The sequence below is a fragment of the Halyomorpha halys genome, unplaced genomic scaffold (genome assembly GCF_000696795.3).
Source record: "Halyomorpha halys isolate HHAL.00 unplaced genomic scaffold, Hhal_1.1 Scaffold240.1, whole genome shotgun sequence".
In the NCBI taxonomy this organism is placed as follows: domain Eukaryota; kingdom Metazoa; phylum Arthropoda; class Insecta; order Hemiptera; family Pentatomidae; genus Halyomorpha; species Halyomorpha halys.
Window position 1 is genome coordinate 983,385 of NW_027115703.1, and position 23,687 is coordinate 1,007,071.

At 30.9% G+C, this 23,687-nt stretch overlaps 2 protein-coding genes and 1 long non-coding RNA gene across 3 annotated transcripts in view; 1 reads left to right on the plus strand and 2 right to left on the minus strand.

Moving 5' to 3' along the window:
• Positions 1-11,821, minus strand: part of LOC106680065 (transmembrane channel-like protein 7) — a 30,192-nt gene extending 18,371 nt beyond the window's left edge. The window contains exons 1-2 of the mRNA XM_014419533.2: positions 11,661-11,821; positions 11,417-11,556 (exon numbers count right to left, since the gene is read on the minus strand). The gene's annotated coding sequence lies outside the window, so the exon portion shown is untranslated. The remainder of the gene's footprint in view (positions 1-11,416; positions 11,557-11,660) is intronic.
• On the plus strand, positions 1,984-23,337 carry LOC106680066 (adenosylhomocysteinase; the record flags this gene model as incomplete). The annotated part of the gene is given in 7 exon segments (XM_014419534.3): positions 1,984-2,191; positions 4,464-4,654; positions 8,051-8,206; positions 9,763-9,951; positions 18,363-18,578; positions 21,773-21,970; positions 23,143-23,337. Coding segments are annotated over 7 exon segments (1,173 nt in total), but the record flags the coding sequence as incomplete, so codon positions are not given.
• Positions 11,952-14,060, minus strand: LOC136797105 (uncharacterized). The gene is made up of 8 exons (XR_010844930.1): positions 13,908-14,060; positions 13,642-13,801; positions 13,325-13,501; positions 13,024-13,191; positions 12,757-12,917; positions 12,492-12,651; positions 12,272-12,364; positions 11,952-12,108 (listed from the first exon to the last, which is right to left on the minus strand). It is a non-coding gene; the product is annotated as an uncharacterized lncRNA (long non-coding RNA).
• Positions 23,338-23,687: the final 350 nt, after the last annotated feature.

The following is a 23,687-nucleotide window of genomic DNA, read 5'->3' on the forward strand; positions in this document are numbered from 1 at the left end:
AAAATTAGCTATAGTTGAAACTAATTGCTAAAATTGCCATGGAAACGATATTTATTTATCAATGGTTCGTTCATGAATGCCGTAGCCATGGCAATTTTAGCTATTAGTTTATTACCTATTAATAAACAGTTACAAGATCCTTAAGCACGGAATTAGAATAATATTTTTTACTAGAGTCGTCATCTCCGTTTTAATCTTACAGCCCTGACGAAGCCCTGCAAAGTAAGGCGAAACGTTGGTTAACAATAAATAGTCCTCTTTTACTACTTTGATACCTTTATTGACCACCACCCGGACTATCCTCCTACAATCTACTTCATACGGTCACCTATCTTCTTCCTATATTTTTTAATCCTACTCATAAAAAATAACTCCTTTAAAGGAACCACTGATTTTTGAGTTAATTATGAAAAAAGATATATCCGTACATTTCATTCCTAGGTTTGCTATTTTGAGTACTGAAGATAATTTCCTCATCTGGCATCGTTATGGCCCAGACCAAAAACCCTGTCAATAAAAATGGGTCATTGCACAAGTATTAAAAAACACTTGGCTAAAAACCAGAGCTATCGACGAACATCGGTTTAAAATATAATCAGTTTTTAAGTCGCGGTATCAGCCTAACTGATAAGAATGTATATGACGTCGTCAGATATTGCATGTGGCTTCTACTGTATCAATGTGAACATTGTTAAAATAATGATGCGTTGATAAAATAAATTAAAAGATTATTTATAAATTTTCAGGTCAGTTAACTATAATCCTATGTTTGATTTTTATTTCGAGCGTCTAAACGACTTTCGCCGTCGCCCGGTTGTGGAACCCTTATTCAGTTAGGACTTTTTTCGATTTTCCCCTGGGTAAATACAACAGTTGATATAATCCTTCAACAACTGTTTCATATGATCGGTTAAGGACGGTCTTGTTCATGAGAAATTTTATAAATGAAATAAGAATTCTTACTCTCCTCCCTCCAAAATACAAGAGGATTCTTTTCCTTTTGTTCTAATGTTTCTAAACATTCTCGAAGAGTGTTTAACAAATTTCAGAACATAGGTACCTTTTGGGGCTCATGACATATTTATTTTTTGTGCCCGGGATAGATTTATTTTTGAGGTACAGAATGAATATAATTTTTGAGCTTGGGGCGAATTTGTTTTTTGGGGTCCAGGTCAGATTTATATTTGTGGCTCAGAGCTGATTATTTTTGGGACCCGGGGTGTATATAATTTTAGGTTTTTGGGGCAATTATATAAGAACAATGTTTTCACGCATTTCATTATTAGATTTGGTAAGGTTGATATAACAGTTCACTATCAAGGTATATATAGGCCAGTTAATGCGACTGTTAGTATTACTTGTACATTATACATTACTTGTACTACTAACGATCACGCCAGACCCAGTGCGACAATACTGTTACGACTAAAAACTGTCGTGTCTGTGAATGGTATCATGACTGCAACTATCAAACATTTGCACCATGTAGTGGCTAACACTTTTGCCGCAATAGTTCATTGTCGATATGCGAAAGTTAACGTGATAGTTGCTTCTCTGACATTACTCGTACTGTCAACTATCACGACAGAGCCAGTGCGACAGTACAATCATACAATTACAGTTGTAACGATTCTCCATGAGCGGGTAAGGTGGCAGCTATTTGTTGAGGAAAAAAGGATATTTTTTGGTCAGAAGAATCGGCAGCATAGTTAACAAATTAAAATAAAAAATGGCTGGTAAAAAAGTTATGAGATTCATTTTTAAAATTCTGCCTTTCGTAACGTGAGGTTTCCTCCTTACTAAATTTCGCTTCTACTAGTACTTTGTCTTAACTTAAAAGACATTCACTTTCTACATATACATTAATTTATACATAGTATTGTAATTATTTGATTAGGTATACATTAGTTTTTAAAAACTATTATATCTAACTTTTGAATTTCCCGCTTAATACTTAATCGGTTTTATGTAACCGCATCAGCGCCGAATTCGAAGGAGGCTTACCTTTGCTATATATAAACATAGATATCAGTTGCACGTGTTCCTGTAGATTTAGTTTTTTAACATTTATCTAAAGTAGGTTTTAGTTTTATAAAAGTTTAATATATTCCAATTCTGTTTAATTTCTTTAAGAACTAAGCTCCTTCCATTCTAATTTTAAAAATGCCGAGTACACCAGACTACAAAGTTGGTAAGTCATTTCTTTTCAAAAACGTTTCTTCTTACAATAATTTAAATTTACTCATGATAAGCATTATTCTTAAATTAAAAGTAAATCTTTTGATTTATGAAATTAAAGGAGTATTAAAAAGTCAACGATTCTAATGCCTGAACAACTAAAACTCATACAAATTAATCTTCTCTATAGATATACATTTTTTCTGAATTTCAATTAATTATTGATTAATTCAATTTTGATTTTAAATGAAAGTTAATTAAAATCAAAAATGAATGGAGCTATTATATTATGTTGATTTTGCAGAATGGTAAATGGTTCATTGTACAATGTATAACTACTTAAAACAATGGTCACTTGGTAACTCCTTGTTTAACTTAGGTGAACTGGAAAGGACAAAACCATTGTGTAAAGTTAACAGTTTTTTAAACAAACAAAATATAATGCTACAATTGGTTTGATTGTCATTAATTTACATTATGTTTTTCTTCAACTCTCGACCGTTTGATTTATGTTACACTTTATTATTTTGAAATGAATGTAATAGGAACTTTTATAACTATTTTGTGTAATGAATAATTACTTCAGATATGGAATTCAACAATACTTGTTCCCAACTTTACTCATTTGAAAATATTGTTAAAAGATATGAAATTTTTGTCAATGTATTAAATGGTTCATTATTTGATAAGTTGAAACTCAAAACAATCATTTTAAAAGGAGTTAAATGTGGAGATGGTTGGGATGCGGTCAGTGAAGAACTCAAATAAGTGAAATTTATATATCAAATAAACTTTTTCAGGTAGAATTTCAAGCCTACATCAAGGTCAAGAATAAAAAACAATATAAGGACGTTAATGATTAAAAGGAAATATAGAATAACTAGAAACTAACTGATAACATAGATGTGTTGGATACTACTTAAGTATCTATATTAGCTGTAGAGTAGGATACTGTAGATACATAAGTAGTATCATATATATCTTAACAGATAATATAGATGTGTTGGATATTACTTATGTATCTATATTTTCTGTAATGATGAGTAGGTACTGTAGATACATAAGTAGTTTCATATATATATCTTAACAGATAATATAGATGTGTTGCATACTACTTATGTATCTGTATTATCTGTAATGATGAGTAGGTACTGTAGATATATAAGTAGTATTTTATATACCTTAACAGATAATATAGATGTTTGTATATTACTTATGTATCTATATTATCTGTAATGATAAGTAGTATCATACTTAAGATACTACTTATCATACTTAAGATACTACTTATCATACTTAAGATACTACTTATCATAACAGATAATATAGACATATAAGTAGTATCTTACTTATGTATCCATGTTATATGTTATTTTCTGGTTATTCTGTCTTTGCTTTTATTCCACATAGCTATTGAGTTGTTTTTCATTCTTATCACTGACGTAGGTCCAAAATTCTGGCTGAAACATTTCTATCTAATTAAATATGTGTTTACTTATTTCGCTCAATCTTTTCAACATCAAAAGTAGAATGAATTTGTTTAAAACAAATTTTAAGCCGCCGACTATTAAAATTTAAGAGTGTAAATTTCTTAAAATAATACACTCTTGCACTAAATGACGCTGAAGTTTACCTGCTCATCAAGGACAACTCAATTGAAATGCTTTTGATACGAACAATCCCTAAATACTTTTCAACACAAGGACAACACTTCTGCTGTTTAGTGGTTGAATATTGAGTGAATGATGAATGAGATTTTGAAGGGATATGCTACTCGCTAAGTGCATTCTAAAAACTGGCATAACTAAAAATTGCCAATTTTTGAGATACAAAGTTATTTAAAACGGAGCGATTTATGTTTTTAACCGACCACACTCCAACCAACTTCTCATATAATCTCCACAGTCAAATATTAATGCATCATTAAAAGGATTTAAATTTAACTGTTTTTATTTTTAAAACCCATTTTTTAAATTTAATGCTATGTATTCATATTCATCTAATTATAATTGAAAACTGGACATCAGTAATGTTGGGGCTAAGTTACAGAAATAAAAACCTTGATTTAGAATTGTAAATGAGCCCAAATTCCACCATAATATTGAGCATATAATTTTGTATTAACTATGCTTGTGGTATTAATTTTTTTTTTTACTTTTGGTGGGGTCAATCTTGAGTGTTTTTTCCCACTTATATCATATTGATATCCAGTTTTCAGCTAATAGCTAAGGAGAGTAATTAGAGAGAATTTATTCCGTAATATTGTTTTATTCCTATATTTTTAGCCGACATTAGCCTAGCAGAGTTCGGGAGGAAAGAACTTATGCTCGCAGAACAAGAAATGCCTGGTTTAATGGCCCTAAGAAAGAAATATGGTCCAACAAAACCTCTTAAAGGAGTCAGGTTAGCGGGGTGTCTTCATATGACCATACAAACTGGAGTTTTAATTGAAACTCTTATAGAATTAGGTGCTGAGGTATGGATCAAATAAATTTTAACTCAGATTTAGCATTAAAAAAAACAACCCCCATTTCTGTATAATATAATTAAAACTCTGATAAGCTAATAATAACAAAGAAACATCTAATGTTAAAGGAAATGCAACAAATAAAGTAATTTTATAAAAGGAAGATGATCCGGGTACGGTCAAAATAACTCAAATAGTAAATAAACTATTTATTAGAAGTATTCTTGATTTTTAGTTTAACATGTTAAAGCGTATTAAATGGAGAAATATTTCCTTCTTTTAATAGGGGTATTCATGATGTGGTAAATGTTAAATGTTTTACCATGTTAAATGTTATAACTATAGGATTGTGAGCAGCCCTATTTGAAGTCATGTTAAACGTTAAATGCATAAGAGCCCCTAGCGGATTTTCTCAGCAACTTGTCGTATAAGCCTTTATGTTTATAACCTTCCTTCCAGACCCTCATGTTATTGTTTACTTCAGTTTTGATTTAAGTAATTAATTAAAACATGCCTAGAGTGAGTGAAAAGTGGAATTTGTGTGAAAGTTTAGCTTATGAAATGAAATGAAAAATAACTTTATTCTGGGATAAAATCTGTAAATAAATAAATCTGTAATAAAATTTCCAACAGCTTCGTCACTTCATTAACCGTCCATCTAATTTGTTCCTTGTTACCTCTTCTGTTTTTTTTCTCAAATGTATCATTAAACTTATCCATTCTGGTTTAATAACAGGGGTATGAATACCACAAACCCACGAAAGAACTGAGCTGTCACAACAAAAATGGCGGCGATCTCAACTGGTCTATTGTGTGACGTCATTCTCCATTTAACAGACCAAGTAACAGACTCTCAGCCATGTTACATGTTATTTTGTTTTACCAAGGCAAAAGAAGGCAATTTTTTTCGATTTAACATGAGTTTTTCCATTTAACACACTTTAACATGTTAAACCAAAGATCATGAATACCCCTAATGTTAAAACGGTATAACATATAACATGGTTGAGAGTCGGTTTCTAGGTCTGCTAAATGGAGAATGACGTCACGCTACAGGCCAGCTGAGCTCATCATCGTTCTATTTGTTATAGTAAAAAGCAATGTAGTATTATTATACATATTATTTGCTCGTATTTTGTGTTGAATTGTTTTAAATGTTTTTATAACCAATAAAGCAAGGGATGATAATAATAATAGTGTAATGACATTTGTCAATTAGCTCATCTTGATTCTCTTCCCCACAATTTAGAAGATGAACAAGGCACTGAGGGGCCATTCTTTCACACAATTTGCGCTTTTCACTCAATTTAGGCATTTTGTAATAAATTGCTTTAATCAAACTTATAAGTAAACAATAAAGTGAAATCCGCTCGGAGCTCTTATGCATTTAACATGCCTTTAAATAGGGCTGCTCAGAATCCTATACTTAAAACATTTTACATTTAACAAAACATCATGAATACCCCTATTATGAGCCGATGTTTTGCCCCACATTGCAGGGCTAAAAAAATATAAAAATGACTAATAAAATAATACAACAAAGTAAGAGAAAAAGATAACATGAAATAAAAGTAAACTAAGGTATGGCTAAAAATGATTTAAAAATGTATAAAAAATTGAACAAAGTAAATAAAAATAAGATTATGAAAAAGTATTAGTTATATTATGAAAACAGAAATAATAATAATAATCAAATAAGGAGGTAAAAGAGAAATATAAATTTAGAGCATTCACTAAAAGTCAGAATTTTATTATTTACTTTATTTTCCATCTTTTAGTGTTTTATATTTATCTTTTATCTTCTTTTTCATTTATTATTGTTTCCGTTTTCATTATATGTCTAATAATTTTTTGTGATTCTGATTTATTTATACTGTTTACTGCATATATATTAGAATAAAATTTCACATATTTTTAGTCATACATAAGTTTACTTTTATTTCATGTTATTCTCTTGCTTTGTTACATAATTTTATCCGTTTGTATCTGTTTTAGCCCTGGTAAAGCCCTGCAATGTGGGGTGAAACGTTTGCTATTAATGAATATTTTATTTACTATTTGAGTTATTTTGACCGCACCCGTACCATCTTCCTTTTATTAATTAAACACAATCAATCTATGATCTTCCAAAATAATTTTATGTAAAATACTAATACTTAAATAATTTTAGCTATTGTGAATTTACAGTTTTTTTTTGTTTTTTTTATCGGGTTAAGAGAACTTCAAGTTATTAAATTATATTTCTTACTGTTCCTATTTAATAAGTTTATCTAAAGGCTAGGTAAAACATCGGTTTCACTTCTCCTATCTGGTGAAAACTTAGTCGCAATACATTACTTACTATATATGAATTCCAAAGATACCCCGTGTCTTGAATAGTTTACATTCAATGGAAAGGATAGGTTATATTTCTTATTGTAGTGTGCGATAATTAATAGCCATGTCACTTTACTGGTGTTAATAGTGTGCTTCTAATAAATTTTTGTTTATAATACAAACTCTAATATTTCATGTTAATTATAAAACTTGTGTTACATTTTAATAGTGAGATAAACAAGTCCAGTTTAAGTAATATTTATGATGGTTTTGTTGTGGGAGATGTGCTGTGTCATTGTTTTTAATTTTTAGGATCTATCTTTTATGTAAATTTATTCACCTTCACAATGTCCTGAAGACTAAAAATGTCTGACATTATTTGGAAACAGGTAGGAAGCAAAAGGAATGAAACCAACGTTGGTAAAACTAGATTCGTTATGAAGAGTACTATCATTGGCACGAGGAGCACTGCTTGATTGATTCGGATACCTTTGGAATTGCATATATTGTAGTAGACAGCTCTAGCACTGTTTTCCAGACAGGCTAGCTGGACTGAAACCAATTTTACAAAAGGCTGTTTGTTTTGTAATTTTAATATATTGTCTCCTTAACTGTCTCAAGTGTCAAACTTTTTTAACTAATTTATATTGCTTATTAACTACTACATTTATGGAAGATTATTGATTGACCGTGTATATAGATGAATGGAATATGGTCCGGGTGCAGTAAAAAAAAACTCAAATAGTAGATAATTATACTATTTTATTGAGCCAACGTTTTGCCCCACGTTGCAGGGCTTCGTCAGGGCTGTTTTGACGGCAGTCAAAAATAAAGTCACTAAAGTTCACTTTATTTTTGACTGCCGTCAAAACAGCCCTGACGAAGCCCTGCAACGTGGGGTGAAACGTTGGCTCAATAAAATAGTATAATTATCTACTATTTGAGTTTTTTTTTACCGCACCCGGACCATATTCCATTCCTCTACTACATTTATGTTATTTACTCTTGTTTACTGGGACTAGACTTAAAGTGTATAAGTATCAAGTAAAAAAAAAATTTAGTAATTTCATTTTTTAATTACTATTTCAGATAAGGTGGTCTAGCTGTAATATTTTTAGCACACAAGATCACGCTGCGGCAGCAATGGCAAAGAGTGGAGTCCCGGTATTCGCTTGGAAAGGAGAAACGGATGAAGAATACATTTGGTGCATAGAGCAAACTTTAGAAGGATTTTCTGATAATAAGGTAATTCGTGAAATGTTAAATAAGTCAATTATTCAACTTATAAATTTCTTATCAAATTTTTACTTCTTATCATTTTTCAAGTAGTAAATATATTTAATCATATTAGCAGTACCATACCAAATTAGTTTCTACTGTTTGACATATATGGCCACACCACGAGATTTAATATACATTAGTTTGGTTATGTGGTATCAACATAACTTTGAAATATTAGTTACTCCGTATTATCATCACCATCACCTAATTTTTGTTTTGCAAAAATGTCAGGTTTCGTGCTGAATAAGCATCATTTGCCATTTGCTTTGATGACTAGTAGAAGCATGTGGTGAATCTGCTTCAAGTGAGAGAAATTGTCGTGAATTGTTTCAGAAGTTTAAAAAATATTGTCCTCTCTTGTCTTTATAATTGTTTTGTTTTTTTTTTCAAAAATAATGACAACTTCAACACGAGACAACCCATCTACACGAAATGTGGGGTAGAAAGTGAAAAATGTGTGACGTGCGCACTGCAACAGACTTTTTGTGTTATTTGCCACCATCTCCTTCTATTAATTTTTAAAAGTAAAAATGTCATTTGTCCTAAAATATTTTTAGTGAGAGTAACTGCTACGACAATTATTGTTTACATTTTAATAATGTATAAAACTGAAGAGTTATTTTAGTTGAGAGCTTATAAAACATTGTTCCGATTAAAATTATTCTTTTTGTGTTAGAAAGGCCTTCTTATTTAGGTAGGGTTTCGTGATATAACATCATGCTATGACCCATTAGAACGGAATTTAGAAAAATGGAGATCGTTTGCAGTCACTATAAATAGAGCTCAGAGACAAACTCATAAACTGTAAAGTATGCTATGAATATTATTAAACTAACATTTGATGTAAACTCTTACATAACTTGTGTATTAAACTTGCATCGGCCATCTTTTCTTGTAAATTGAGAACTAAATATCTAAAATATTCCCCTGGTGGACTCTCCCGTCCCCTACATCATAAATTGTAGCTTTAAAATATTTTATAACTATGAAATAATATTCCATGAATAATAAATATCTAACAATAATGTATTTAATAAGCCATAATGTATTCATTAATGCTTAAATAAACTAGCATTTGATGTAGACATACTTAATCCACGTGTTAAACTTGTGATGGCCATGCTTTCTTAAATGGTTAATTGAGGACTAAATATCAAACCTATTTCGCCAATGGACTTTCCCCGTCCCTTACATCATAGTTTGCAACATATTTTATAAGTTCTGTGTTATGGTTATTCAAGCGCAATAGTGACGTAATAATTATTATTATTAACCCTTCTTAATATGTTGATTGAGTACTAAATATCAGACCCATTCATCTAATAGACTCACCCATCCCTTACATCATATGTAGTAGCATCTTTCATAAGTTCCGTCTTATAGTTTATTAAACATTAGGGCAAAAAGAGTCAAATAATTTATGAACTGTCCAATATTTGTTTCTATAACATCAAGCAAGTATAAGAAATAAATGTAATATAGTTTCCTTACTCATGTACTAATATTTTCTGTTTTTCTAGCCTCTTAATATGATACTTGATGATGGAGGAGATTTGACTAACCTAGTCCATACGAAATATTCTCATTTGTTGCCTGGTATTAAAGGCATTAGCGAGGAAACAACAACTGGAGTCCACAACTTGTATAGGATGTTAAAAGAAGGAAAACTTAAAGTTCCTGCTATTAATGTTAACGATTCAGTTACTAAAGTAAGTAGAATCTTATCGTAAATATTGTAATTTCCTCTTTTATGAGTAAATAGTTATTTTTATATAGAAATGATTTTAGTTATGTTTTTATTTTATTTATCAACGTTAAATATTGATAATTTGTTTTGTTGAACCAAAAAGCAAGCTAACAAATTTTCATCGTTTATAATAAATACGTTATTAAAAAAAAAACTAAGATGGTGGCACGAATCCTGCAAAAAGTTTGTTGGATCATGGCCATGTTGAGCAGATTCAAAGATTTTAAAAACTCTATTTTAACTTCAGATCATAATTTAAAACACAGTAAATTTAAGAAAAAATAGAAGTCAAGAGATAGTGCTAAAGAATAATATTTAGAAAGTAAATCATTTGCAAAAGCCCAAAACTGTTGTGCGACATGGAATACCGAGACAGGTTTTGGTTTTTGGCAACATTTGTTGCTTATGTGCGGGCGGGGAATGATGTTTCTTGGATGAGGAGGTTCTCATCGTTTCTTGTCTAGCTCAATGGCGGACATCTTGTAAAAGAGGACATTGAAGAGTCACCCAAGAAGAATAAGGAATTCCTTGTTGGGATCGTCTAACAACCCACTTCGGTGGATAGTGAGTTGAAAACTTTTAGAGAACCAAGATTTTGTTTCATTAGTGTTTGTTTACTGAAAGATTGCCCACAGTCAGTATTAGTTTGTTGAGAAAATCATCAAAAGAAGATTATATGAAATTGGTTAGTTTTGTTCTACCTAAATTAAATACATTTGTAAAAGAGATATTAATTTAAATTAAGTATTATTAAAAATAAATGTTCTGATTGCCTGGAAACCCGCCATGAGAAAAGAATCTTTTATATTATAAATTTAAATAAAATACTCCTATCTGTTAAATATTTTCATTTGAACCCAAGCTATCTTTTAGATATGAGAATTAAGTTAAAAAATATCAAATTCCATTTATTTTATTAAAATAATTATTGAATATTACAATATATATGTATGTATGGGTGTGTGTGCGTATATATATATTTATATTTGTTAGTGAAATTTTTGTAAAAACTATTTGTTTTTCAAATTACTACTAACTCTTTGGTGTCCCGTTAAGATATACCACGTTTAACAATTTTTTTTTTTTTAAATAACGGCGAGCATAATATTATAAATCTTTAAAATTCCATTGAATATTGTTCCATGATTTAGAAGTATGAACAGTTCTTGAAAATAATAAATGTTGACAAAAGATTTTATTTTAAAAATAATTCTTTTTGAATCAGGAAGTAAATTTATTGATATATCAAAACCCTTTTTTTGGACGAGTTAAAACATACAATCTCTCCCATTTATTATCGAGGAAATAAAAAGAATATATTAATTATAACCAGTAATTCATAATTAAAGATACACATAAACACATATACTTGGGCACCATCTTAATGTTAATTATTACAAATAATTTACAGATTGATGTATACTTACATTAGAGATGTTGATATAAAGCTTCTGTTTGTCTAACAATATGGCGACTCCACAATTCGGTCCGAGCCTCTCCCTCTTCCAACTAATTCATGCGCACTAGCCTTTATCCCCTCCACCTTTCTCAATGTATTTCCCTACAGCTAACATAAAAATAAGACATGTACATCAATGTAGTAAATTTAGTCAGCATTTTGATACAAATTATAAATTTCAATGATTATATCTGATTATAATGTGTACTTACATTTGAGATGTTGATATAAATAGAGAGTTTCGAAGGTTCCAAGGCCTCTGTTTGTTTTACAATATGGCGACAACACCAACAACCGACTCCACAGTTCTGTCTAAGCCTCTCCTTCCAACTAATTCCTGCGCACTAGCCTTTATCCCCTCCTCCTTCCTCAGTATATTTGCCTACAGTTAACATAAAAATAAAACATTGATATAAAGTAAATTTAGTCAACATTTTGATACAAATTATAAATTTCAATGGTTATATCTGGTTATAATGTGTACTTACATTTGAGATGTTGATATAAATAGAGCGTTTAGAAGGTTCCAAGGCCTCTGTTTGTTTTACAATATGGCGACAACACCGACTCCACAGTTCTGTCTAAGCCTCTCCTTCTTCCAACTATTCCTGTGCACTTGCCTTTATCCCCTCCACCTTCTTCAATGTATTCCACCATGGCCTACATACAAATAAAACATTGTTGTACAATTAATTTAGTCAGCATTTAGATACAAATTATAGATTTCAATGGATATATCAGTTTTACTCATGCTATTAAAAAATATAATTTGCAAACTGAATGTTGATTATTAAAACTAACTTACAGACTAATGTACGCTTACATTAGAGATGTTGATATAAAGTATAGAGCTATGAGATGTTTCTGAGGCTTCTGTTTGTCTTACAATATGGCGACTCCACAGTTCTGTCCGAGCCTAGTAAATATTTTAATACGAATTATTAATTTCAATGATTATATCTTGATTTACTCATCCTATTGAAAAATATGTACATACATAATGTTAATTATTAAAACTAATTTAGAAATCAATGTATACTTACATTAGAGATGTGGATATAAAGCAGAGAGTTATGAGATGTTTCCAAGGCTTCTGTTTGTCTTACAATATGGCGATTCCTCAGTTCTGTTCAAGCCTCCCCCTCTTCCTACTGATTCATGCGCACTAGCCTTTTACCCCTCCTATTCTCTTGACTTATTCCACTATGGTCAACATAAAAATAATATAATGGTGTAAACAAATTTACTCAGCATTTTGATACGAATTATAGATTTCAATGATTATATCTGATTATAATGTGTACTTACCATTAGAGGCGTTGATATAAAGCAGAGAGTTATGAGATGTTTCCAAGACTTCTGTTTGTCTTACAATATGACGAATTCATTGTTCTGTCTGAGCCTCTCCCTCTTCCAACTAATTCATGCGCACTAGTCTTTATCCTCTTCTCCTTCCTCAGTATATTTGCCTACAGTTAACATAAAAATAAAACATTGATATAGAGTAAATTTAGTCAGCATTTTGATAGAACTTATAAAGTTCAATGGTTATATTTTTTTATAATGTGTACTTACATTAGAGATGTTGATATAAAGATAGAGTGTTTTGATGGTTCCTAGGCTTCTGTTTGTTTCACAATATGGCGACAACGCCAACAACCAACTCCAGAATTCTGTCCAAGCCTCTCCTTCTAATTCCTGCGTACTTGCCTTTATTCCCTCCACCTTCCTCAATGCATTCCACTATGGCCAACATAAAAATAAACATTGATGTAAAATTAATTTAGTCAGCATTTTGATACAAATTATAGATTTCAATGGTAATATCTGTTACTAAATTATATTAAAACTAACTAAAAGATTGATTTATACTCACAGTAGAGCCGTTGAAATAAAACGGAGAGCTATGAGATGTTTCCGATGCTTCTGTTTGTATTACAATATGGCGACAACAATAACCGACTCCACAGTTCAGGCCGAGCCTCTCCCTTTTCCAACTAATTCATGTGCTCTAGCCTTATCCTCTCCACCTTCTCAATGGATTCCCCTATGGCTAAGATAAAAATAAAACATTAATGTACAGTAAATTTAGTCAGCAATGATTATATCAGTTTTACTCATGCTATTGAAAAATATAATGTGCAAACTTAATGTTGATTATTAAAACTAACTTACAGATTAATGCATGCTTACATTAGAGATGTTGATATAAAGTATAGAGCTATGAGATGTTTCTGAGGCTTCTGTTTGTCTTACAATATGGCGACTCCACGGTTCTGTCTGAGCCTCTCCCTCTTCCAACTAATTCATGCGCACTAGCCTTTATCCCCTCCTCCTTCCTCAATATATTTGCCTACAGTTAACATAAAAATAAAACATTGATATACAGTAAATTTAGTCAGCATTTTGATAGAACTTTTAAAGTTCAATGGTTATATTTTTTTATAATGTGTACTTACGTTAGAGGTGTTGATATAAAGATAGTGTTTCGATGGTTCCAAGGCTTCTGTTTGTTTCACAATATGGCAACAACACCAACAACCGACTCCACAATTCTGTCCAAGCCTTCTTCTTACTAATTCTTGCGCACTTGCCTTTATTCCCTCCACCGTCCTCAATGCATTCCACTATAAAAATAAACATTGATGTAAAATTAATTTAGTCAGCATTTTGATACAAATTATAGATTTCAATGGTTATATCTGTTACTAAATTATATTAAAACTAACTAAAAGAATGATTTATACTCACAGTAGAGCCGTTGAAATAAAACGGAGAGCTATGAGATGTTTCCGATGCTTCTGTTTGTATTACAATATGGCGACAACAATAACCGACTCCACAGTTCTCTCCAAGCCTCTCCCTCCTCCTACTAACTCATGTGCACTAGCCTTCCTCTCCTCCTCTTTCCTTGATTTATTTCACTATGCCCAACATAAAAATAATACAATGATGTACAATAAATTTAGTAAATATTTTAATACGAATTATTAATTTCAATGATTATATCTTGATTTACTCATCCTATTGAATAATATATACATACATAATGTTAATTATTAAAACTAATTTAGAAATCAATGTATACTTACATTAGAGATGTTGATATAAAGCAGAGAGTTGTGAGATGTTTCCAAGGCTTCTGTTTGTCTTACAATATGGCGATTCCTCAGTTCTGTTCAAGCCTCCCCCTCTTCCTACTGATTCCTGCGCACTAGCCTTTTACCCCTCCTATTCTCTTGACTTATTCCACTATGTTCAACATAAAAATAATATAATGGTGTAAACAAATTTACTCAGTATTTTGATATGAATTATAAATTTCATAGATTACATCTGTTTTACTCATGCTCTTAAAAAATATAATATACAAACATAATGTTAATTATTAAAAGTAATTTACAGATTAGTGTATACTTACATTAGAGACGTTATTATAAACCAGAGAGTTATGATAGTTCTGGGACTTCTGTTTGTTTTACAATATGGTGACAACTCCAACAGTTGACTCCACAGTTCTGGCCGAGCCTCTCTCTCTTCCAACTAATTCATGTGTTCTAGACTTTATCCTCTCCACCTTCTCAATGCATTTCCCTATGGCTAAGATAAAAATAAAACATTGATGTACATTAAATTTAGTCAACATTTTGATAAGAATTATAAATTTCAATAATTATATCAGTTTTACTCATGCTATTGAAAAATATAATATGCAAACTTAATGTTGATTATTAAAAATAACTTACAGATTAATGTATGCTTACATTAGAGATGTTGATATAAAGCAGAGAGTTATGAGATGTTTCCGAGGCTTCTGTTTGTATTACAATATGGCGACTCCACGGTTCTGTCTGAGCCTCACCCTCTTCCAACTTATTCATGCGCACTAGCCTATTACCCCTCCTCTATTGACGTATTCGACTATGCCCAATATAAAAATAATACATTGATGTACAATAAATTTAGTTAGCATTTTGATACAGTTTATAAACTTTGTTGATTACGTCTATTTTAGTCATGCTAATAAAAAATATAATATACAAACCTAACTGTTCACAACTAGTCTGAATGTCTATTTTGATACATGGCATCAATATTTCTAAGGAATCCTGCCTCATAAAGACCATATTGTAAAATCTGTTCTAGGAATATGATTGAGTAAATAAAAATTCAGAAATTAGTGACAAATTCATTCCCACTTTCCTAGAATTTTTCTGCCTAGAAAACTATCCCACTTACTGAAGTTCAAATCATTTATATATATTTATATAATTTCTAATTTTTAAACTCTTAGCCTATTGGTTTCCGTTTGTGTACCTCAGGTTTTAAGTGTAGTTAAATAAAGGAAAGCTTACCGATCCAGATATATATAGATATATACTATTATAAATCTTAAGAATTTCATTGAATATGGTTCAGCAATTTAGAAGAATGAGGGGTTATTATAAATAAGAGTATATAAAAATTTTTAAAAATAACTATTTTTATATCGGGTTGTAAGTTGATTGTTTTGTCTAAACCCTTTTTCGGAGAAATTAAAACATACTGTCTCTCTCTTTGGTTACTGAGGAAGTGGAAAGATTAATCATAACCAGTTATTAATAATTAAAGATACACACACATATACTCTAATGCCCTCTTAATGTTGTTTATTAAAAACTAACTAACGTACATATTAATGTATACTCACATTTATAATTACTGTAGATATAAAGACTAGGTTGAGGTTCTTCTGTTTCTCTTACAAAATGGAGACATTACCAACAACCGACTCCACAATTCTGTCCCTTTAGACCAATTTAACAGGCATTGAAAATGGGGTCCAGTGCTTTAGATATAATATACAAAATTTAAAATAATAAAAATAATGGAATTTCAAAAGATCATAAAAATAATAAATTGGAGAGAAAAAAAAATTAGACTACAATAGTTCACACACAAAAAAAATTATATATCTACAACATTTAAGTAAATATTTTAGACATTTAATAATATTTGTATTAAATGAAAAATAATAAATATATATAAAAAGGAAATCAATGAAATAAAACTATCTATCATATCAAAAAATTTAGAAAAATAACTTCTAATATAATGAAAGAAAGAAAAATTCAGTTAGCATTTTGATACAAATTTTAAATGTTGATGATTGGTTTCTGTTTTACTCATGAAAACTATAATATACAAACATACCTGTTTATAACTAATTGGAGGAGATGGTCGGAGGGGGGGGATGCGGTCAGCAAAAAGAATATAAATAAACAAAAAATTATTTATTCATGCCGACGTTTCGACCTGAGTTTCAGCTTGCAGCAAAGTTGTTGTTGTTAAAACTTTATTTATAACTAGTTTAAATGCATGTTTTAATAACTGGGATCAAGACTTCAAAGTGATCCCTTATGATGATCAAATTAATAAAATCTTTTACTCCAGGAATCTGATTGAATAAACATGGAATGAAAAATAAGAAATGTGTGCAGAATTCTTTCCCATTTTAAGAGAATTTTTCAGCCCGGAAAACTATGGCACTTTTACTGAATTTTAAATCATATTTTTTTTTACTTTCACTTACCCTGCGTGCGTACAACCTAACTCATAAACTTAAAAGTTATGAAGCTAAAATTACATGTTTAAGGCGGGTTTCTAAGATATGATAGCTGCTTTTTTGATAAAATCGATTGACTTGAAGTGCCACTTTATAGAATCGATTTTGATTAAACTCATTGAATCAGTGAACAATTAACTGGTCTCAATTACCAAATAGGCCTTATTCTCATTTAAATAGTCTAACAGGGTTTAAATGCTGATTTCTCAAAAAATCTTCCTCTGAAGTAACTTTAATTTTGTTTAATTGAAAAAACAAAAACAATATTATTGCTAATATTGTTAGCAATAATAAGGAATGTTTAAATATAAAATATTAAAGAAGTTTATGAATACAGGTGGGGGGCCCTCGACTTACGCTCATTTTTAAACATTCGACTGCTTAATACTCTGCAAGGATTATAATATGTATCAAGAGGACAAAACAGTTTCAGTCTTGCATTAGGGCGTGCGTCAACGTGATGTGTTTTTTGATAATTTATTTGTTTAAGTTTAAATACTTCGCCCTCATAAATTGATAAACATGAGTCAGAAACGGAAAAACTGCAGTGTTGATACAAACAAAGAAATTAAGTACTCCTAAACTTCATATGATCGAGACAAAGATGGAAATAATTAAACACTCAATTGAGAAAGACAGTATATTATAGAAATATTTATCAAGAAAATTAAAAAATGGGTTGTATTCAACTAACTCTTGACAACTTTATAAAGGAAACATCCAAAAGCACTTAACATGCCTCTTTAACTTCATTATGTATAAAAATTGATAGATAAATAGTTTAAAACACAGTTTTTGGTGCAAATTTTTTTTTTATCTCTATTTTTAAACATTCAACATTTGCATACACTTTCAGGAACTAATTATGTGCAAAAGTCGAGAGCCTTCTTTATCTAAAGGAAAAATAAACGTCAAAACGGGAAAAACCGAGATGGCCTGATCTTTCCCAATTGCATTATGGCTCCATTATCTTTTCTTAAATTGTTGTATTCTTTAGCAGCAACAAGATTCATATTCGTTTTTCCCACCTCAAGAAACCTTAAAATACAAATTTACGTAAAAGTCAACCCATCCTCAGGGATCGGATTTGATTAAGAGTTGCAGGGAGATTAAAAGTTTTCAACTTTTGTTGTTCTCTACCTCGATCATAGTACAAATCAATCCAGGAGAAAATAATGTTATACAATTCAAAAAATGTTACCTAGCCTTTTCATCCACTTACCCCTTCAATTATTTTAATACATTTTAAATATTAAAATATTTCATTAGTTACCTTACCCTATGTTATGTTGTATTTTAATTTTTCTAGAGTAAATTTGACAATTTATATGGTTGCCGAGAGTCACTAGTCGACGGTATCAAACGTGCTACAGACATTATGCTTGCTGGCAAGGTCAGTGTCGTTGCTGGATACGGCGATGTTGGAAAAGGCTGTGCTCAATCCCTCAAGTCGTTTGGAAGCAGAGTTATTATAACGGAAATTGATCCAATCAACGCCCTTCAAGCTGCAATGGAAGGTTACGAGGTTTGTTTATTTATCTCTCTATTATATAAAAAAGTTTATAATTATTACTGTGCAATATTTTATTTTACATGTGAGGAGAAGATGGTTAAGGGGTATAGTCATTAAAGAACATAAATAAGTAAACATTTATTTATTAGTGCCAGAATTTATAGCCTTCTGTATAAAATATGTGTTTATTAGATTAATGATTTATTTTAATGATTGAGAGTGGTTTATTTCATTATTAACCCACACAATTTTGATTCACATAAACTCTCAACTTTTATTTTCAAAAATTCTCCATTCCTCAAGGTAGTATCCTGGGTCCCATCCTCTACACCGTCTATACAGCTGACATCCCAACAACTCCTAACACTATCCTTACCATGTATGCCGATGACACATGTGTGCTCGCTGCTAATAATAACCCATTAATCATATCCCAAAATCTCCAATCTCATATCACAGCCCTCGAAGAATGGTGTCGTAATTGGAGGATTAAGATAAATTCCAACAAATCCCATCAAATCACCTTAACCCTTCGTTGTAAACCTACTGACTGCCCTACAGTTTCATTCAGTGATGTTACTCTTACCCCTGGCGAACAGATCCGCTACCTTGGACTACATTTGGACAAACGATAAACCTGGAATCCTCACACAAGACTGAAAAGACAGGAAACTGCACGTCGATTTCGACTATTACAGCAAGACAAATGGTCTAAACTTCTAACACATTACAAAAGACTGATCTACATGACTGTAATAAGGCCAATCTGGACATATGGAGTTGAGCTTTGGGGCTCCACTAAACCTTCGAATTTCTCTCTTATTCAATCCAAAATCCTTCATAAAATCCTCAATGCTTCTTACTTTGTCACAAATGAAATCTACATAAAGACCTTAATGTTCCCTATGTAACCGATCTAGCCCGAATCAGATATCACTCCTTCCATTATAAACTCTCAAACCCCCTAGTTTCTAATCTTGCATCCTCTTCCATTCCTGACAATCCTCCGAGGCGCCTGAAAAGAAGATGGCCACGAGACCAGCTAATGTAAAATGTCATTAGAGTGCTACCAATGGGTAGTTTCTCTACACGGCTGTAACACTCCAATTTGACTTAGATCAGATTTACTAAATGTATTTTAATATACAGTTGTAAATTGCAATAAATAAATATTAAAAAATTCTGCAACGTTTCAGTCATCAGCCCATTTTCAAGGAGACAACCTTAAATATTGATGTCATGTTCTTTTAAATCTTTCCTGCATGCTAATTGCCAGGTAGGTTATGTTATAAATGATGTCTGTAAGTGGAAAAAGAGAAGATTATTTATGTGAAAAGGTTTTAGATCTAAAATATAAAAAGTTATATGACATGGGCAATTAGCCTGCAGAAAAGATGTTTAAGAACATGACTTCAATATTTAAGGTTGTCTCCTTGAAAATGGCCTGAGGGCCGAAACGTTGGAGAATTTTTGAAAATAATAGTTGAGAGTTAATATGGACCAAAATTGTTTGTGTTAAATATCTGTTTATTATTTTTCTTTCCTCTTAATTAATTTTAATATTATTCTTCTCATACAGCTTTTATCTTCTTATAATACTTAAGCTATTCATGTCTGTCAACACTATTTATGTATCTGTAATGTTGTTAGTTTTTAATTATTCTACATATCCTTTTATTCATTGGTTGTTATCTTGTGTTTTGTCTTAGCCCTGATGAAGGCTATAAATTTGTGTTCTTTACTGACCGCAGCCCCCAACCATCTCATATGTATTATCCATGGTCAACAATCTTTTCATCATTATAAATTATTTATGGGAAATTGAAGTTTTTTTTTCCTCCTTACACTATATTGAGAAAAAAAATACGATCTGAATTACAGTTATACAATTCGAGCAACGAGCAATGAACTATCGTTTAATTTGTAAAATGGGGATTGGTCTGCCTTTTGGCAGACAGGGGATACTCCTCTAGTATTTTTATAATAAATAATTAATTTTTGTTATGTAAATTATTTATTTTTGCTTGTGATTGTAAATTTAAATTTAGTCATTTTGTTGATTTTCATTTGTTTGATTTGATTTGATTTCAATTGTTCATAAAATCAAAAATTGTATTTATTTTCAATTAAAAATTGATCTATATCTCCAAAATACTTGCTGTCATTATATAACAGCCTTGGATGAAGAAGTATAATGGATAGGTACGCTTTCAGGACGAGTGACGCCAGAAGCCTGGGTCTATTCCTTCAGCCTACTGAAGGAATAGACCCAGTCTTCTGCCCATGCCTACGTGGCATCTGGTACGCCATATTTGAGAGTTGCTGCCGTACCCCATATGCGAGAAATGGCTCGGCAGTTAAAAAAAAAAAATTAAAAGTAACTCCTAGCATTCTCATATTTTGTTGTTGATATGGTTTTTTTTAATTACTATTAATTCTCAGTCACTTTGTTGTTGTAAATATGTATTGTTAATGTAAATTAAATATTCTAAAAATAATAATTACATGTTTTTCCTTTTTTTTTTTTTTTTTTTTTCAATAAACAACTTTCTTCATTATATCAAAAACAATTATTTATTTGTATCAAACTTTATATTATAATATTTTAACTTTTTCAAGGAAACATTAATCGAAAAATTTACAAAATTAATTCAATTTCATATTCACTCCTTACTTTTTAGAACGGTAAATATATTTTAGGTTCCTTAATATTCACGTTGAAATAAGTCTGAAAATAACTGAGAACAGCTTAACATATTTTCGTTATAGACATATTAAATTATTGGAAATAACATTTACTACAACTTCTATTTTTTTTTTCACTTTTGCAATTAAATGAACAGTTTTATAGGTAATTACATTAATGTGTGAAACCCCTTTTAGTTTCAACTTAAAGTTGTGTTTAAGGGGCGTAGCCTAATTCCCTCCTCCCCTTAGTATCACTTTTGCTTAGGATAGAGAGTAAGGTTATGGCACCACCCTGATAACATCAGATAGAAGAGGATATTGTATCATTAAGTGCCATTGCAGACTTGATAGACTTGTTTAAAGCCTGTCTTATTTAATTACTTTATAATCTAAATGGCATATTCAATCATAACAGATTCGATACATTTGAGGATACAGTGGCTTAGAGGTGACAATCCCTGATAATAATACATTATTTACTATTTCCGTTTTTTATTCATTCTTATTTTATGTTTAAGGTTACTACCATGGATGAGGCATGTAAAATTGGTCAAATATTCGTAACAACTACAGGTTGTAAGGATATTATAACAGATAAACATTTTATTGAAATGAAGGATGATGCTATTGTGTGTAACATAGGCCATTTCGACATTGAAATTCAAGTAGCTTGGTTAGAAAAAAATTCTGTTGAAAAAGTGAATATAAAACCACAGGTATGTTGTTTTTGTTTTGTTTCATCATTAACTGTCTAATTATTATTTACTTGCTTTAATTTGTTGGTAGTATAATATTTTATAATTATTTAGCTATTAATTTGAATTGTTATAACTTTTATTAACTACTGCAGTGGAACTTCTATAAGGGATCAATTATTCATGAATTGGGTTAAGCCGTGGTGGTTAATATTGCAGTCAAAGCTTCTATCATTTGAGAAATTCGAGACTTTACAATAAATTTTGCATAAGTCAGTGAAATTGTCATCAGTGAAGGGTGAATTTGATGATCGGGTGAATTAAAAATTGTGAAATGGTGATATTGAAGGAACAGAAAAGGGAAAGAAAAAAAGGAATGAATTGAAATATTTGTATTTGGTGTATAGACTGAAATTGATTTTAAAAGGAAACTGTATGGGAAAAAAAACTGTTTTCTTTCTATTTTATTATACCATGTAGTATATATATATGTCCGATTACGGATTGATTAGTATGCTATGTGATGTAGCAACCTGATGTATTTGGGCAGCATAGATGAATAAAGTCTCTCTCTCTCTCTCTCTCTCTCTCTCTCTCTCTCTCTCTCTCCCTCTGTAATTTTTAGCAGGTAGATTAAAATTTGTCAACTTTTGTTGTTTTTCTACCTCGATCATAGTACAAATTAATCTAGGAGAAAATAAAAGAGGAGAATAATTCGAGACTTTACACTAAATTTTGCAAAAGTCAGTGAAATTGTCATCAGTTCTAAATTTCAATATTTTCCTTCAATTTTAAAAATTGTAGGATCACTAATTTTGGTAGTTGAAGAAATAAAAGAAACTTATTGTAGGAAAGTTTAGTCTAATAGAAATTGGCCTGTACTTAAGGCTTTGGCATAAGCATCTGCCTCTCGGATGTTTACCTGTCAGATCAGTTTTTACTTACTTTTTTTAGGGATACCTACAAGCTTACGGGAGGGAGGGAGAGAGAGAGAGAGAGCTGTTTTTTAATATATTATTGATGCTCTATGTTATATTACCTTTCTGAAAATGGAACAATTAATGTGGTTAGTTCAACTCTCCCAATACATAAAGTCTGTTGCTTCATGTCCACTTCTTCTCTCAAATAATGTTTAATTATTATTTACTTATGATATTAATTTAATTTTTTTAAATTTTATTTTATGTTATTAGGTCGATAGATACACATTATCAAATGGAAGGCACATCATCGTGCTGGCTGAAGGAAGATTGGTCAACCTTGGCTGTGCTACGGGCCATCCGTCTTTTGTTATGAGCAATTCGTTCACGAATCAGGTTTTAGCTCAAATCGAACTTTGGACCAAAAATGAAAAGTATCCCGTCGGTGTCTATATATTACCAAAGAAAGTAAGTCAATTTTATTAAATATATGTATATATAGTTGACCGTAAAGATTTAAATATAAGAAAATGGTCAGGGTTGCGTTCAAAAAAAGAACAAATAGTTTAAAACTATTTAACAATCTATTATATAATTTAAAACTTTTTTTTCCCTACGCCACAGGAACTGGGCTATTACGCCATTTTCCCTCTCGCAGCCCAATACAATTTTATTCGTCCTCTTAGTTCGTCCGTATCTCGCTCAACATCCTCCAGACCAACACACGCCAAAAGATGGTCCCCATCCATGTCTCCCATGTTCCATAGAGGACATTTCGGGGAATCTACGATGCCAATTCGATGGAGGTGTTTTTGGAG